Genomic DNA, 17,831 nt, shown 5'->3' on the forward strand with positions numbered 1-17,831 from the left:
GTTGCTGCTGCCACCAAGTGAGATCAACTAAGTTAGTGCAGTGCCAGGAACAAACCTAAGTCCTTACTAATCTGCAAGACTCAGCTAGTAACTGGAGTTTCAAGAGTTATGACTTTCAAAGTAATGTTGATGTCTTGCCCTAACCCTTTGCAACAACCAAGTCAGCACAATGATACAGTTGTCAACTTTATGGTGCTACGGAGTCAGTGACCAAATGCACCAACTTTGCATACTGCTACACTCCCAGTTACCGAATAGCCAACTATGTGCAGTACAATTCTACATGATCAGACTAGTCAATTTTATAGGTTGACTAAATCTTTACGATGTGCACATTTATGCAGAATGTAAGTGGATGACTAGTGGCAGAAGCACGGTGAAGTGAGTAAATGCTCTAAAGCCCAAAATCATTGCCAAAATCTTTATTAGGTGCAATTCAACATTGCAAAAACCATTTTAGTACAAGACTTGCAAGTACAAAGTACAGAACAAGAGTACAGATTGGAGTAACAGAACTGGTCAATTTGATAAGCGCACTATTACGACAGAGCAGTGATAATACATTGACAGTTTCACATTGCTTACCAAGGTATAACGAACATGCAACAATGTTGAATTACAAACCTTTAACACATGAAGTTTCACAATGTCTAAATTAAAGACTGGCCTATTTAGTTGCAATTATTGTCTTGTATTAGTTGATCAGATTAAATAGAACATGAGATTTTGCCCTTACGACTGAAATTTTACAAACATGCTTTATTGCTCATTTGGTCCAAAATTTAAAAAAAAATCTTTACAAATAGATTCCAGTTCTACAAAATAAGTCAGATTTGCTTCTGTGCCACACAAAACTAGTTTTTATTCTATTATAGATATAACTGCCATATTTAAGTGTTGAAGCGCAAATCTTGAAGTAGTAAAAATATACAAAAGGTGTATCCGTATTCCCATAGACCTGCACTAGACGGTCATTGATAAAGTGTGACATTACATTAAAACCTATGGAGTTCATAATCTGCAGCAAGATACAGAGAAAGGTGATAAGTGTCTAAAGTGTTTCAATCACGTGTATGCCATTGATCATTTCTGTGTGCCCATTAATATTTGCACGATCAAATACAAATCCTCATCTGCAGAGTGGCAAGCACTAATCAAAATTATCTTTTCCCCATGGCACAAAAGTGATGCAATGAAGAAATTTGCTTAGAGTGAAAATTCTGTTTTCCAATTCATGATTGTGGCCATTTCAGCTATAATGTTAGGGCATAGGTTGGTTTCCTAAAAAAAAAACACACTTGCTCATTAACTATTTATTTTTGGCACCGAACAATCGTTTTTGCACTGCAGCACATATTTCAGAATGAAGAGCATTTCCTTCAAGCACTGAAGAGCCTACAAAAATATGCTTTAAATTATTGTGTGACCAACGATCTTGGTTCACTGCTCAATAACAAAGATTCAAAACAAAAGCGGTTCAAAATTTGGACACATTTTTATATAAAATTTAGACTTGGCAAAACCAGGGGTGGGGGGGGGGCTGAAAACTTCAGGCTGTAGCCCTAATTAGCCTCTTTACTCTAGAATCCAAGGTGGTTGCTTCAGTGATCACCAGAAAAAGTAAAATACTTCAAATTGTTCATCATCCGGTGTAGAACAATGCACAAGTAGTGCTGGAAGTGAAATTTTACATAGATTCAAACTCATCCACTCTCTGCTTGGTGTTTCCTCGCCGGATCTGGCGAAGCGTCTTGTATTTGTCTTGACCTTTTCTGACATTTTCCATGTGGATGATATCATTGGATGTTTTCTTGCTATCATCTCTGGCTTGGGCCAGCTCACTGCTCAAAAGCTTTAGATGGGGAGGGGGAAGAGGAGAAAGAACAATTGAGTAGTAGTACAATGTAGTTGTACATATGGCAAATCAATCTCAGATAAATTAATCACTGCATTTGAATCTAAATATTCTTACCTAAACTAGTTCTCTCTGCCTCCCAACTTTTCATAGTGCTTAAACTGTTACTAATGGTTTAAAATTTCATTTTCACTAAATGTTGGCTTCAATTTGAAGGAACTATATTGATTTATCCATCCCATTGAGCATTTTGGAGATCTGCGAAGGTCCTACCCGATCTCCTTCAGACATCTTCTTTCCAAGCTTTAATAATCTTTATTATTGTAACGAGTAGGCTTACATTAACACTGCAATGAAGTTACTGTGAAAAGCCCCGAGTCGCCACACTCCGGTGCCTGTTCAGGTACACAGAGGGACAATTCAGAATGTCCAAATGACCTAACAGCACGTCTTTCAGGACTTGTGGGTGGAAACCGGAGCACCCGGAGAAAACCCACGCAGACACAGGTAGAACGTGCAGACTCCACACAGACAGTGACCCAACCAAAGCTCCTCCAATTTAGCCCACACTTTCCCCAGACACTTCAATGCCCATTGGAATATCTAGGCTAGCATGTCCAGGCCATGGTGAAATAAGAGCTCCTGAATCCCACAAGTATGGGAGGTGCTTTCTTTCACCAGCATTTTGTAAATCAAGGAATCTTTTCAGGTTAAATTCCTGAAAGTTGGTAAAGCTGCCAAAGATAAAACTGGCATGTCTCTCAAAACCAAGACTACATTATTCTACCTTGACCAGTCTACCACACAATTACATTTCCACAGCCCAAGCAACACAAGAACCAAAAATCCTAGATTGAATAACTATACATACGACTTGCGCTGCGTCAGTTATTTAATTAGGTTATGAATTAGCCGAAAGCACAGCCAAATGCACATCCATTTCACACTGCATGCTACACAGTATATTATTCACCACACGGCCAATAAAGTTTCTTACCATCAGTTGCTGTTGCACACGTTCATTTTTCTCCACTTCTGTCACACGCTCTTCTTCATTTCTGTGATCCAAGATGCCTTCAGTTGCAAAGTCAGCACTGTACATCGAATGATTCTCTTCAGCATCATCTTGTTCATTCTCTTCTATATGTTCATAGACTGGTGGAGGGGGTGGAGGAAGGACTGGGACAGGGGCAGCTAATACCATGTTCAGTTCCTCTTTTGTTTTCACCAAATCATCCTGGACCACTCTTGCCTGAAGTAATTAATAAGATGACCCAGTAATGTATTAAATGTTCGATACAGAACCGTCAACAAAATAGTCGCCTTAAAGTTTAAGTTCCACTATTAGTGCAGGGCACACTCCCCCCACATTGAGCATTTCTCAGGTTTGGAAGCAGCTACTTTGCTGCACACAACATGGTGGGGGAAATGCTACTTGTGAGGTGGGCATGTAGTGATTTTCTATGCTGCATCCCTCTCTGCAAGTGCTGGATCACAGAACTGTTCCCAGTATCTGAAGTACAATGGTGCTCGCCACATTCCTCCTTATTCATGAAGACCCGCCTTCTCAACCTTGCCCTTGCAACTCAAGGAGTTTAACTCCATCCAAAGCAGTATTGGATACAAGTCTACCTCCTTGTGCATTCTGCTCGTCAGTTTTCAAAGCTATTTTATGGGCAGGATGAAAGAAAAAGGGCCAGAAACAAAAGGTTAATTTAGAACACAAGTGCTACTCCAAGTGATATAGAAGCTGCAATATTCTCATCACTCAAGTATTTACTTGCAATGTTAAGTAAATAACATGATGATTAAAAAAGGTAGATGCTTGACTGAAAAATCAGCATCCAATAACACAACCTTTATAGATGGGTGAAGTAAATACTGGGGCTCCAAGAGCAGGTTAAACACTGGGAATTCTGCAGTGAGTAGTTCACCTTCCAACTTCTGCCAACCATCCAGGCACAAGTCAGGAGTCTGATGGAATACTTTCCACTTTCCTAGTTGAGTGCAACTCCAACAGCACGCGAAGCTCAAACGATCACGGGGCAAATCAGCCCACTTAGATTAGCACCCCATCCACCACCTTAAACATTCACTTCTTCCACAATCACCAGTGTGCATCATCTATAAGATGCATTACAGCAACTCGCCAAGCCTTCGTAAACAGCTCCTTCCAACTCTACCATCTAGAAGAACGTGGGAATGTCGCCAAGTCACAGCAAGTCATACATCATCTTGATTTAGAACTCTATCACTGTTCAGATCAAAAATCTGCAAATCTCTTCTTAGTAGCACTGTGGCTGTACCGGCACCACATTAGATTGCAACGGCTCACAGCGGTGGCTCACCACCACATCGGCAATCAGGGATGGGCTGCAAGTGGTGGCCTTGCCAGCAGCCCTCACATCCTATGAAAGAATGTAAAAACTGACTTCCGGTGAAGGGGATGTACTGAGCAGTCGCATATCAGGTGGCTCTCCTCCAGAATACAATAAAACGGGCACTTGGACAAATTTAGTCCGAAAATTTGGATTCATTCTACTCAAACAAGAAAGAAAGAGGAAAGGTGCAATATGCCAGCAAATGGGAGCTGAAGAGGCCGCAGAGAAGGTAGAAGCGGGGGGAAAGGACAGAAACAGCATGTGAGCAACAGCGAGTGAGCGAATCGGCAGGCCCACGAGGCGAAGGATCCCCGGCCACCCAGAGGGAGAGACCAATGACCTGGAAAATGGCCTCTTCGCTCTCTTCCTTCCTCCCCCACCGCACAGACATGGATGGAAGATATTCCTGACTAAGGAATTGACCGCGTTGAGGGAGGCAATCAAAGTGGAGATCCAGGTGACGGTGGCACTAGGCGCCATGCAGAAGGCGATCGACGAAATGGGGTAGCTGGAAACTCAGGGGAAGATGATCCTGAAGCTTGAAAAGGCGTCAACTAACCCAAGCCACCAGAGATCAACAGTTCACTCCGACTGAAGCCCAAGGCCGGGGAGCAGCTAAAGTCGATAATCGCCAAACTACACATGTACCATAATCGGGAGAGGATCCTGTGATGGCAGACAAAGGCGAGCAGTTGGGAAGGACACACACTACGGATGTACCAAGACATTGGGGCAGATCTGGCAATGCGCAGGGCCGAGTTCAACCAAGTGAAATCAGGTCTGTACAAAAATGGAATAAAATTTGAGATGCTATTCCCAGCCAGGCTCTAGGTGACATTCCAAAACAAGGAACATTATTTTTACACTCCGGAACACCCTGGCAGAGGCAGATGAGTTTGTGCAGACAAATGGTCTGGGCAAAGGGCAGACAAATGAGAGAGCAAGCAAGCGCCTTTGAGCAAGAACTCATAGGAGCAGGTGAGGGCAGCGGAGTGCAGGAAAGGGTGAAGAGGAGACAGAGGGAACAGCTATTGATCAGGCACAGGGGAAGGGGCAAGATCAGCCCCAGAAGGGTACTAGGAAGTATGAAAGCAAGGGGGACTGTGACGCACCTCCCAGCAGGGAAGAGGGGGTGGGGTGTAGAAAGGGGACAAAATGAGAAGGAAGGGAATGGTTTTAGATTAGCTTCAGCAGGTCAGGTTCGGGTTGAAGGAACAAGATGGCACCGTAAGTACACAGTTGGCAGCCACATTGGATGCCTCCTGGACAGAGGGAAACCCAGGAACGCAGCAGCCTGGCCGCATGGTGATCTCAGCCATTTTGGATGGCCCCCTAACAAAGTGAAACCCCGGAGTGCAGGGGCACACCCATCAGGAAAGTATGGTTAATCCCACAGGAAAGGAGGGGACAACCCCCCCCCCACCACCACCAGGATTATCACGTGGAACCTTAAGGGAATTAACGGCCCAGTGAAAAGATCCAGAGTCTTCTATCTGAGAAATTTGAAAGCCGACCAAGAGCCGCACCCGAGGGAGAAGGACCAACTGTGGGTAAGGAAGGGCTGGGTGGGACAGACCTATCATTCCTGCTATGGGGCAAGGGCTGGAGGGGAGGGGGGTAGCTATTTTAATAAGCATAAGGACAGGACTTAAGGCGACAAAGACAGTTACAGACCCAGGAGAACGGCAAGTCATGGTCAGCGGTGTCCTAGACGGGGGCATCAGTAGTTCTGGTAAACGTGTACGTGCCCCACTGGAACGACAGGGATTTTATAAAGAAGACCATGGCTGAAATCCCCAACAACGACACACAGTGACTGGTCATGAGTGGAGGGGGCGGGGGTGGAAAGAGGAGAGGAGGGGACTTTTAGCTGCGTACAGGACCCATTGACAGACCGATTAAACCCAAGAACGGGGAAAAAGCATGGCTAGGGAACTGGGGACATTCATGGAGCAGATGGGGGCAGTGGACCCATGAAGGTTCCTGCACCCAGGTGAGAAGAATGTGATTTGATTTATTGTCACATGTATTAGTATACAGTGAAAAGTATTGTTTCTTGCATGCTGTACAAACAATGCATACAGTACATAGGGAAGGAAGGAGAGACTGCAGAATATAATGTTACAGTTATAGCAAGGTGTAGAGAAAAGATCAACTTAATACGAGGGAGTTCCATTCAAAAGTCTAATGGCAGTAGGGGAGAAGCTGTTCTTGAGTCAGTTGACCTCAAACTTTGGTCTCTTTTTCCTGACGGAAGAAGGTGGAAGAGAGTATGTCCGGGTACTTGGGGTCCTTAATTAAGCTGGCTGCCTTTCTGAGGCAGCGGGAATTGTAGACAGAGTCAATGGATGGGAGGCTGGTTTGCGTGATGGATTTAGCTACATTGACGACCTTTTGTAGTTTCCTGTGGTTTTGGGCAGAGCAGGCTCCATACCAAGCTGTGATACAACCAGAAAGAATGATTTCTATGGTGCATCTGTAGAAGTTTGTGAGGGTCGTAGCTGACATGCCAAATTTCCCTAGTCTTCTGAGAAAGTAGAGTCGTTGGTGGGCTTTCTTAACTATAGTATCGGCATTGGGGGGGGGGGGGGGGGGGGGGGCATTGGCGGGTACATTAACAACAACCAGAATGGGCGGGAAAAAAAGCAAATTACTGCGGATGCTGGAATCTGAAACGAAAGAGAAAATGCTGGAAAATCTCAGCAGTTCTGGCAGCATCTGTCGGGGAAGTGGGCAAGTTTGGCACAGTGGTTAGCACTGTTGCTTCACAGCACCAGGGACCTGGGTTAGATTCGCAGCTTAGGTCACTGTCTGTGCAGAGTCTGTACATTCTCAGTGTCTGCGTGGGTTTCCTCCGGATGCTTCGGTTTCTCCCACAAGTCCCGAAAGACATGCTTGTTAGGTGAATTGGATATTCTGAATTCTCCCTCAGTGTACCCGAACAGGCGCCGGAGTGTGGCGACTAGGGGCTTTTCACAGTGACTTCATTGCAGTGTTAATGTAAGCCTACTTGTGACTCTAACAAAGAGTATTATTATTATTATTAAGTCTCACCTTCCTCGTTCTGGGAGGCACTTAAGGCAGTGATTAGGGGAGTGATTATAGCCTACTCGGCTCATAGAGACAGGGAAGGGAGGGCGGCCAGGCAGCAGCTGATTGACTCCATCATCTTGAAGGTCGACAGAAATTACTTCAAGGCCCCGACCGTAGAGTTTCTGGCAGAGAGGTAAAAGTTACAAATAAACTTTAACCTGCTATCCACCAGGAAAGCAGTGCACCAACTCCGCCAGACATGGGGGACCTTTTATAAACACAAAGGCGGCCAGCCGTCTGCTGACTCACCAGCTGAGAAAGCAGACAGCCACGACGGAAATAGCCCAGGTAACGGACAGCGGAGGTGGACTGGCAGCCGAAGCAAGAGAGGTCAAAGCATGTGAGGCTATCAGGTTCTGTACACTTCCGAGTCCCCCGATGGAGACTCGGGGATAAAACAGTTCGTCGATGGACTAGACATGCCAGTCGTGGGGGACGATAAACGGAGGAAGCTGGAAGCAGCAATAGGCGGGAGAGGCCATGGAGAAAATCCAAGCAGATAGGAAAGGTGCTGGGATCGGATTGGTTCCCGGTAGACTTCCATAAAAAATTTGCACCGGCTCTTGCCCCTCACCTAGAGAGTTGTCCGCAGTCTCGCTAGCGAGGGGCACCTTGCCTCCAACACTAACCCAGGATACTATATCACTTATACCCAAAAAAGACAATGACCCGACGGAATGCAGATCATCTCGACCCATTTTGCTGCTCAACATAGATGCGAAAATACTCGCAAAAGTCCTGCCTATGAGACTGTAGAACTGCGTACCAGAAGTGGCCGCAGAGGACCTTCTCAAGGGTAGTCAGCTAACTGCGAACATCAGACAACTGCTGAATTTGATACTGACCCCTATCAGGGGAGAGAGAGCATCAGAGGTGATCGTCTCCCTGGACACAGAAAAGGCCTTCACCCTGGACACAGAAAAGGCCTTCAGAGTGGAATGCAAGTACCTCCTTGAGGTACTGGAGCGGTTTGGGCTGGGGACAGGGTTCACCTCGTGGGTCAAACTATGGTACAACACCCCCAAATGAGAGCATTCAGACCAACACCACCAACTCTGAATACTCCAGTTGCACAGAGGCACCAGGCAGGGATGCCCGTTGTCTCCACCCCCGTTCGCCATGGCAATTGAACTGCTGGTGATCCTCCTGCAACAGGAGAGGCTGGAAGGATATCCGAAGAGGAGTCAGAGTTTCACTCTTGTGGATGATCTGCTCCTCTACATCTCAGACCTACAGAAAAGCATGAAAGTAATCATGAAGACCCTGCCTTCTCAGGTTACAAACTCAACCTGAGCAAAAGTGAAGTATTCCAGGTGAACCTGAATGGAGAAGGGACAGAGCTGGAGGGTCTACCATTTAAAATAGCCCAAAACAATTCCGCCAGCTGGGGATCCAGATAGCCCATGACGGGACAAGTGGAATCTGACCAGTCTGGCAGAGGAAGTTAAAAAGGACCTACAGAGATGGGATGCATTCCCGCTTTCCCTGGCTGGGAGGGTGCAGATGTTCAAGATGATCATACTGTCAAGGTTCCTCTTCCTGTTCAGATCCACACCGATCTTAGACGCCACCTTTACGAGATGGAGATATGGCGGGGGATGCTAGCAATCTGGGACTTCAACATGGGGACAGACTTGCGACCTTAGAAGAGCTGACAGACAGACTGGAACTACCGAACGGACAGGAATTCTGACATTTACAAGTCAAAACCCTTCTCCGCAAGGAGATGACGAGGTACCCTAGACCCAGAGAGACAAAATGATGGAGGAGCCATTGGATGCGGACAATATGGAAAACGGGAACAGCATTGTAAATTGTAAATAATAACCGTTTCAATCATTTCCTGGACAGTGTAAAATGTAAACTTCAATTAAAAAAATGTTTTTTTTTTTTTAAATGTAAAAACATTCAGAAATGTAGCACAATTTGCTCCAGGTTTGCCAACTGTGCCACAGTTATAGCATGTTCCAGGACACGTTTTACAGATGTGGGATCAAACTCTACTCTGAATGGATTTATAGTTTGAAAAGTAGGTTGAAAGGGAAATTTGAATTATGAATTATGAGCATAAAGAGAATTCATTTAATTGGTAAAGAATACTCCTGCTGTTGCTGGATCCCAATTTACCTGCAATAACGGTTTGACAACTGAGCCACAAACCCCACTGCAGTTACATTGCAGGATGGGCTTTGCACAAGCTTTTCATTCACATATATGTTGCGCTCACACATGGTCAGTAGCACTTAAGGAGATTCCATCCAACAACTATGTAGCCCACACCAGCATAGACATATATATTTGACAATCTTGCATGAAGCAATGGAGAGGGGTGGGCATCACATTCCATGGTCTTCCTCAACCACCCTTTGCCAAACATTCCAAGAAGTCCTAGAAGTCATCAGGGGAAGGAGATCACAGAAAGACAAGGATCTAAAGGACCTTAAAAATAGTGCTGCTACAATTAGCTAATTCCAGACTGAAATAACTGCTTCCTTATTTCTGAGCAAGTATTTCATATAAATGTAAAGATTAATTAATAGGACTTCACCCGCTCTTGCCATTCGTATGCCTCTTCCTCCTTCATTCTCCTGGCATTCTCGAGTTCTTCAATCTTGGCTGTATATTCCAATAGTTCTGAAGACTGTTACAGAATAGTAAAGTACATTAATTAAGAAATATAGCAGAAGTTACTTCTGGTACTCAAGAAACACAATTGGTCGAAGGCTTTGTGCATTTATTTTAATTGTAATATATTCTCATGCCTCACAAAAAAAAGTTGCAAACAATCTCTGCACTTTTATTTTAATAACACTGAACAATGTAAAGCATTGCAGAGGTTTGGCCCCAATGCCCAGTTGATTTTCCATTCCTCACTCCAAATCTAGGATTTGTCTGTTATGATGGGCCATGTGCATTTTGGGGGGGCGGGAGGGAGAATCCTTGATTATATTATGGGGTGATTGCATCTTTACAAAAGCATGCAAGAAGAAGGTTTGAGAAAAGAGTTGAAGGGAGGCAGAGAGAGCGAGAGAAAAAATATATGTAGACATGGGTAATACAATGTTTTGAATACAAGAAGGGGGTCAAAATGGAGTACAAAAGGTACTCAGAGTAAAAGATCCCCTCATGTTCTTAACATGATAAATTCAGTTTGAGAGCAAGAAATTTGGATTGGAAACAACTGTGTTTAATTTAAATAAAGGGAGTTAGAATGAAACGAGGATAGGGTTAGCTAAAGTGGACTGGGCGGATAGGTTAGCAGGAAAGACAGTAAACTAGCAGTGGAAGACATTTAAAGACATAATTTATGATTCTCAGCAAAAATACATCCCAGTGAGGAAAGATTCCAAGAGAGGGATAAACCAACCATGCAAAGGTTAAGGAGAGTATGAAGTTTAAGAAAAAGCATATAAGCAGGCAAAAGTCAGTGATGCTCTGAAGACTGCGATAAATTCAGAATCCAGCAGAGGACTAAAAAGATAATAAAGAGAGAAAATAAACAAAGGCAAACCAGTGCGGAATATAAAAACTGAGAATAAGCTTTAAATATATAAAAAGGAAGTGAGGGGCCAAAGTGGACATAAGCCCCTTAGAAAATGAATCTGAGGAGATAGTTATGGGGAACAAGGGAATGGCTCACAGTACTTCAGATAGGGGGAGGAATTAAATACCATCATCACAGAGAAGTAGTATTAGACAAACTAATGGGTAAAGACAGATAAGTCCCCTATCCTGATGGCTTGCATCTTAGGATCCTAAAAGAACTACAGAGATAGTGGATGCAATTTTCCAAAAACCCTTGAATTCTGAAGTAGTGCCAGAGGATTGGAAAACTACCGATGTGCCACCCCTATTCAAACAGGGAGGGAGGCAAAAAAGTGGGTAACTATAGACGGATTAGCCCAACACCTATTGCTGAAAAAAATGTTGGAATCAATTATTAAAGAAGTTCAAGCAGCACATTTGAAAAGCCATAATCTAATCAAGCAGCACATCTGCCACCCACCTGCCCACTCCACCAACTTGTCTATGTCCTTTTGAAATTCTACAGTGCCCTCTTTACAGTTTTGAGTATTCTGTATTCTACTTGGTTCTCTACTGTTTTTTTCTACCTGACACCAGTCATAAGTACACCACTTCTTCCTAGTCTTAACTTCTGTCTCATTTTCATCCAGGGAGTTCTGCAGTGGTTTCCTTTTAAGGGAATGTACCTCGACTGTATCCGGACCATTTCTGTTTGGAAGGCAGCCCATTGTTCAGCCACAGCTTTTCCTGCCAACCTTTCATTCCAGTCTATACAGCCCAGCTGTTCTTGCCCTATCGAAGTCGGATCTCCACCAGTTAATTATTTTTACCCTGTACCATCTATTTTCCTTTCCTTATTAAAAAATAAATTTAGAGTATCCAATTCTTTTTTTTTTTTCCCCAAGGGGCAATTTAGCGTGGCCAATCCACCTACCCTGCACATCTTTGGGTTGTGAGGGTGAAACCCACGCAGACACAGGGAGAATGTGCAAACTCCACACATGGGGAGAATGACCTTGGTGCCGTAAGGCAGCAGTGCTAACCACCGCGTCACTGTGCTGCCCACTGTTTTTCCTTTTCCATTATCCTAAATCTTACAATACAATGATCACTGTCTCGTAAATGTTCCCCAATGACACTTGGATTTACTAGTCCCACCTCATTTCCAAGAACCAGGTCCAACAAACTGTGCATCCTTTCTTATTGGGACTAGACCAGTGTTCTTCAAAGTCGGGGGCACGACCCACGGGTGGGTCGTGGGTGGGTGTCGGGAGGGTCGCGGAGCCGTTGTCGTTCGCGCAAATCCCCGTGCAGCAGCCGGCTTTTCATAACGCCGGCTGCAAGCGGCCGCAAACATGTTTTTTTAAAAAATTGGCCGCATTGCGCATGCGCAGTGCAGCCGCCATAGTTTTAAACGGTTGCAGCTTTTTGTTTTACAAGTTCTGTAGTGGATTTTATTCATTTAATTTTCATTTATTTTATTCATTTTTAAAAAAAAAAAACAAGGTATGGGGGGGGGGGGGGGGGGGGGGTTTATTTGATAAAATTTTACAGGAAAAAAAAATTCAGAACGAAAATGGAGGCTCCATACTTTCCGACACCAGAAGGCTTCACTTTCATCCAACAGGTTCCATTGGAGGGGTGTGTATGAGGGCCAAAGGGACCCAAAACCATTTCTTCCATTTTTGTCAGCAGCAAACAAGGTAAGAGAAAATGGTGGGTCGCGCAATTGGCCGGCGTGGGTCGTGAAGGTCGGCCGGCGTGGTAAAAATGGGTCCCCAGAAAAAAAGTTTAAAGAACACTGGACTAGACACATACAGTAGAAAGTTTCCAGAACACAGTCTCAGAACTTGGTGTACTACTCCGTCCTTTACACCATCACTGACCCAATCTACATTTGGGTAATTGAAGTCCCCCATTAGAACTACTCGATAATGTTTGCATCTATGTAATTTCCCTGCAGATTTATTCTTCTACATCCTTCTCACTAGCTGGCAGTATATAGACTACACCAAGCAATGTAACTGCACCCTTATTGCACCCCAGCTCGAGCCAAATTGATTCTATCCTTGAACTCCCTGGTACACCCTCTTTCTCCAACACTGCAGTGCTCTTCATAACCAATATCACCACCCTTCTCCTTTCCTATCTTTTCTGAATACCTTGAACCCAGAAATATTTAACATCCAATTTTACCCTTCCTAGAGTCAGGTCGCTTATCACATCATATTTCCACAATTAAATCTGCACCCGGCATGCCCCAATCTTAATTCATTATAATTTGTGCATTCAGTAACTCTGATTTAGATGTTATTACTTTCTCGCTTAATAACCAAAGATAAAAACGGATGCTGGAATCGAAAACAAAAACAGAAAATACGGTCAGTGTATTCAGACTCGAAACGTTAGCTCCCTTCTCTCTCCACAAGACGCTGCCAGACCTGCTGCAATTGTACAGTATTGTGTGTTCACTTAGTAACTTACCATTTTCTAGTAACTTACTATTTTCTATGTTAGTGCATTCTGTCCCAGCCAGTATTTTGTGCATCCTGGTATTCCTCTAATATTTCCTCTTCGTTCCCACACCAAGTTACTTTAAAGCTCTCCCGATAGCACTAGCAAAACACCCTGTAAGGATCTCCAACCCAGCTCTGTTCCGATGCCCCCAGAGTCCCAGGAATCTAAAGCCCTCCTGCCTGCACCATCTTTCCAGCCACAGATCCACCCGTCCTATCCTCCTATTTCGGAACTCACTTTCACGTGGCACAGGAAGTGAGTAATACAGATTACTACATCTTGCTTAGCTCCCCAAATTCTGGTTGCACCATGTAAGACGTAAATTGTATAATGCTCCAAATTGAGGAGTCCTCAAGCTATAGAGGCAAGCAATGGACAAAACATTATATCAAAAGGTAAAGAATGCTTTAAAATTAATTCATGGCTTTATCATGTTCTCATTTCTCTGCTGGGACTTTGAAGTTATTTAAAAAAATATATTTTTTTTTATTCTCTTTTCACATTTTCTCCCAAATTTACACCCACCAACAACAAACAATAATCAGTAACAAAGATCCCATCCTCCCACCAAACCCCAAACATTAGCCCGCATGTTCACAAACAAATGACAAAAAGGAATCAGGAATCACGGATCGTCACCATCAACACACCACCACCCCCCCACCCAAACTAATGTTCGATGTTATCCAGTTCATGATGAATAATGCCCATGAATTGTAGAACCCCTCCATCCTTCCCCTCAGTTCAAACGTAACCTTCTCAAGAGTCAAGAATTCCAACAGGTCCCCCCGCCACGCCAGGGCACAGGATGGAGAGGTTGCTCTCCATCCCACCAGGATCCGCCTTCGGGCGATCAACGAGGCGAAGGCTACAACATCCGCCTCCACACCAGTTTCAGACACCCCAATATGGACACCCGGGGGCCCAGGTCCAGTTTCACGTGCACCACTTCAGAAATTACCCCCAAAACCTCCTTCCAGTAATCCTCTAGCTTTGGACAGGACCAAAACATATGAACGTGATAAGCAGGGCCCCCTCCGCAACGTTCACACACATCTTCTACTCCTTCAAAGAATCGGCTCATCCTCGCCCTCATGAGATGCGCTCTGTATACCACCATCAGCTGTATCAGCCCCAACCTCGCACACGAGGTGGAGGCATTCACTCTCCGGAGCACCACACACCAGAACCCCTCCTCCATATCCCCTTCCAACTCTTCCTCCCACTTTGCTTTGATCCCTTCCAGTGGTGCCTTCTCTTCCAAAATAGCTCCGTAAACCACTGACACTACCCCCTTCTCCAGTCCCCCCCGTCGTCAGCACCTCTCCCGGCAATGTGGAGGCCGGCTCCACGGGGAAGCTCTATCTCCTTTCTGGCAAAATCTCAAACCTGTATGTAACTAGACATTTCCCCCTGCTCCAGCCCATACTTCGCTTCCAGCTCCTTCAGCCCTGCAAATCGACCCCTAAGAAACAAATCTTTTAGTGTCTTGGGACTTTGAAGTTATGCCTACTAATTGCATTGACCCACCAATTATACTGCTGCTCTCCTCTTCCCCTCTGTATTCATTTATGTTGAGCATTTATTTTTATGTGCTATGCTGTACTATTACTGCAGTTTTGTTTTGTTCGTTAAAATGGAAAACCTCAATAAACATAATTGAAAGAAAAAATTGATGACAAGATGAAAAGCTTTGAAGGGACAGAAGAACAGCTAAAAGCCCTTGAAGAACCAGAATTAGAAGCTATAACAGAAATATGATCAAACATTTAACAAACAACACATTCCAAGTGACTCAGAATATCCATTAGTTTACCTAAATGGCACTTTAGAACTATAAGTGTAACTAGTAACTTCATTAAAGTGATGTTGAAAGTTGAAACTCAAAATTAAGAACTGGTTTGAAGCAGAAACTGGTGAAATTTGAAGCAGATAAAAATAACTTCCCAGAAATGTTAGGGAAGCATTTTTGAGAATGAGGAATTGAAGAAAATTAGAATTAGGGAAAAAAGTTGAGAAATTTATGGGACTGAAAAACTGATATATTCCCAGGGCACTAAAGGAGGGGGCCATAGAAATAATGGATGCGTTTGTTGTCATCTTCCAAATTCTGCTGATTCTGGAACAGTCCTGGCAGATTGAGAGGGCAGAAAATTTAACCATGCTATTAAAAAAATAAAAATACAGACCGGTTAGCTTAAATGTCAGTAGGGAAAATGCTAGAGTCTATTATGAAGGATGTGATATTAAGACACTTAGAAATTATTCAAAAATATTAGATAAAGTCAGCATGGATTTGTGAAAGGGAAATCATTGTTTGATAAACCTACAGGAGTTTGGGAGAATCAGTAAAACTGCTATATTTGCTTGTTCAGAAAGCCTTTGCACAACATTAGAGAATTGGTTAGCAGACAGAAAACTGTGGGAATAAATGGGTCTTTCTCCTCTTCCCCTCCCCCCCTCCCACCCCACCCTCTCCTCTCCCCCCCCCCCAACCACACAAAACTAGGTGTAATTTTTGAATGGCGAGGGGATGACATAGAGGCTTCATGGAAATTTAGGCAAGTTGAATGGGAAATACATGGCAGATGTATTGTGGATAAGTGTGAAGTTACTTATTCCGTTAGGAAAAAACAGAATGGCAGAGTATTATTTAAATGGCAATAGATTGGGAAATGTTGACCAAGTCACTGAAAGCAAGTGTGCAGGTGCAGCAAGCAGACATGAAAGCAAATGATAGGTTGGCTTCATTACAAGCGGTTTAGAGTACAGGAGCAAGGATGTCTTACTGCAGCTGTACAGGGCCACAATGAGACCACACTTGGAGTAGTGCGCGCAGTTTGGTCTCCTTATCTGAGAAAGGATTTACTGTCATTGAGCATCAAAGGTTCACCAGAGATGGCATAACTGTTGAATGAGGACAGATTGGATCGACTAGGCTGGTATTCGTTTGAGTTTAGAGAAATGAGTGGTAAGAGACTCCTTGAAACTACAAATTATGACAGGGCTCGACAGACTGGGTGGGGGATAATGTTTTCCCCTGGCTGGGGAAGGGTGTTGAGAACAAGTGGTCACTGTCTCAGGAGAAATTTCTTCACTCGGAGGGTGGTGAACCTGTACCACAGAAGGCTGTTGAGGCCCAGTCACTGAATGTATTTAATAAATAGATATACTAGAACACATAAGGCGTCAAGGAATATGGAAGAGAGAGCAAGAGTACGGCATTTAGATAAAATATTGGGATTTCTGTCCGATATCTGAGCAAAGAATGGGGTCTTGTTCGGGATTTGTAATAAGTGGGAGGATTTTGCAAGTCAGATGAGTGTGAAATACATGACAGCAAATATCCTGGTACAAGGGATTGGGTCTTTGTCTGATTGTAGATTTAGCAAGGACCCCAACTTTTTACTTTGATGAGGAGAGTGATAGCATGGTAGCTAAATTTGCAGATGACACAAAAATATGTAGGAAAGTATGTTGTGAAGAAGACAGTTTGCAGATGCATATAGATAGGTTGACTGGGCAAAAATCTGGCAAGATGGAATATAATGTGGGGGACATTTGCGGTGGTTCACTTTGGCAGGAAGAATTTTAAAAAACAGTAATACTTAAAACAGACTCGAGGCCTTCACTTACCTTCCGGGAGCAGAGAGGAGCAGACCTGCGCGGGACACTGCTGCAGGGGAGAGGATACAGACAGCGCCAGGCTAGAGGCCTTCACTTACCTTCCGGGAGCAGAGGAGCGGACCTGCGCGGGACACTGCGCTGCCGGTAGGCCAGCTGCTCGTCTGTTGTTTTATTTCAAATTGAAAAAACCCGGTAAAGTGACATCACAGGAGACTGTGACCTGATTTGCCTTTCAGCCAGTCTGGGCTAAATTTGAATATTTGAGTTATTAGTTTTAATTTGATTTAAATTACTATTTTTAAGTTGTTTGAATTACTTCTTAATTTTTAAAATCTCACAAACAACTATTTTGGGTTGATTTCAATTACTATTTTTAAGTGGATTTAAATAAGTTTTTAAATTTTAATTAAAATTTAAATAACTATTGAATTTGTTGTCAGATCAATCAAGATAAATACTCAGGGATAAAGCTAATTAAATAGTATACAGGAGATTGGATATAATCCGACACAAAAACATCTTTCTAAAGTTTAATTTCAAAAATTTAATTTAAAGGAATAAATCATAGCAGGACAGCTCCAAGGCGTGGTCTGCTCCTCTGCCCCATGTGGCAGGCTGGGGACACTTCCAGTCCCCAGGGTCAGCATGTGTGCAGGAAGTGTCTCCAGTTGCAGCTCCTGCAAGCTCGAGTTTCAGAGCTGGAGCGGCGGCTGGAGACACTGTGGAGCATCCACGACTTGGAGAGCATCGTGGATAGCACGTAGAGAGGTGGTCACACCGCAGGCTCAGACTCCACAGACAGGAAGGAAATGAGTGACCCACCAGACAGAGCA

The 17,831-nt window shown here is 43.9% G+C and overlaps 1 protein-coding gene across 3 annotated transcripts in view; it reads right to left on the minus strand.

The window, feature by feature from the left end:
* Positions 1–407: 407 nt before the first annotated feature.
* Positions 408–17,831, minus strand: part of ezrb (ezrin b) — a 134,499-nt gene continuing 117,075 nt past the window's right edge. For all 3 annotated transcript variants that reach the window (XM_072507535.1, XM_072507527.1, XM_072507519.1), the window contains 3 exons: positions 9,878–9,970; positions 2,853–3,107; positions 408–1,852 (listed from right to left, as the gene is read on the minus strand). In XM_072507535.1, the coding sequence (XP_072363636.1) occupies positions 1,688–1,852; positions 2,853–3,107; positions 9,878–9,970 (513 nt within the window). In that variant the 3' untranslated portion in view covers positions 408–1,687. The remainder of the gene's footprint in view (positions 1,853–2,852; positions 3,108–9,877; positions 9,971–17,831) is intronic.

This window comes from Scyliorhinus torazame, chromosome 1 (genome assembly GCF_047496885.1).
Source record: "Scyliorhinus torazame isolate Kashiwa2021f chromosome 1, sScyTor2.1, whole genome shotgun sequence".
NCBI classification, from domain to species: Eukaryota; Metazoa; Chordata; class Chondrichthyes; order Carcharhiniformes; family Scyliorhinidae; genus Scyliorhinus; species Scyliorhinus torazame.